Source organism: Perkinsus marinus (assembly GCF_000006405.1).
Source record: "Perkinsus marinus ATCC 50983 genomic scaffold scf_1104296970284, whole genome shotgun sequence".
Classification (NCBI taxonomy): Eukaryota; Perkinsozoa; order Perkinsida; family Perkinsidae; genus Perkinsus; species Perkinsus marinus.
The window spans coordinates 1-995 of record NW_003202525.1 but is presented as its reverse complement, the minus strand read 5'-3'; the positions used below and the strand labels follow the sequence as shown (position 1 = coordinate 995).

The following is a 995-nucleotide window of genomic DNA, read 5'->3' as shown; positions in this document are numbered from 1 at the left end:
CATCTCGCTTCCGTCTGTAAGTCCCAAACTGAATAGTAGTCCTCCATGATGACGTGAACACTGTGACCTACGTGGTATAGAGTATCGCCGTGTTGTTTTCTACCGCAAAGTCCGGCACCAGAGCTTCATCGAAAAATGCTGCTGCGTTGACCAAGTGGTTGACGGCGGGATCATCTGTGACACAGAGCAATAGATATTAGCACTGCTGTCACCAACAGCCTACCCTTAATTCTCGGATTCGCCCTCAGGCGTGACATAACCTTAATGCGAGGGGAAGAGGAAGCACACAAGAAACCACTATGAGACGCCCTTTCACTCAGTCGCATACACAACAGCGTGATAGAAGACAGGATGATACTATTCATTAACGGTCTGGTGCAGAATCGGGGCGATGGGACATTGGGGTTGTCGTTGAAGACGTAGCTCCTCTAGGTAGACATACTCTTCCGACCTCCTCCATCATCCTCCTATAATCAATCGCCATTTGCAAGGCCTCATGAGCACCATATTGCTTCACTGAGAACGTTCTGCTGTTTTCTCGTCCTGAGGGCGATGCTCATCACATGTCTACGCAGCCGACCCTACCCTTGGGCTCCTCTCGCCATCTCGCAACCCACATCTGATAAGTCTCATTGAAGGTAACGCCAGGCACGCCACTTCTCATCTTAGCACCAGGCACGTGATGTGGTATCACCGCCGCCTCCGAGGTCTGCTCCTCAGCCACTGGTATAGCGCTGGGTATCCAGGCCTCTGTACTCGGTGGCAGAGCCTCCACTGGGGGAGTACCCCGCTCCGACGGTCGACCCATATGCGACGAGACAAAGCCCAGGTCTTCGAGGAGCTGATGAGGGCAGCATCACACGAGGACCCATTGCCGATCCCAGTACCTTCCTCAACCTGATAGCGAGCCTGAATGCCCCGTCATCTCCATATTTGGACAAGGCGAAGCTCTTGCTCCGTTGCTGCCCTTCAGCTTCCCGCCAACGTGTCGCCCA

At 53.7% G+C, this 995-nt stretch overlaps 1 protein-coding gene across 1 annotated transcript; it reads right to left on the bottom strand.

Moving 5' to 3' along the window:
* Positions 1–223: 223 nt before the first annotated feature.
* On the bottom strand, positions 224–808 carry Pmar_PMAR005453 (hypothetical protein; the record flags this gene model as incomplete). Its single annotated transcript, XM_002767647.1, has 3 exons — positions 224–260; positions 443–543; positions 586–808. Coding segments are annotated over 3 exons (361 nt in total), but the record flags the coding sequence as incomplete, so codon positions are not given.
* Between the last annotated feature and the right edge of the window lie 187 nt (positions 809–995).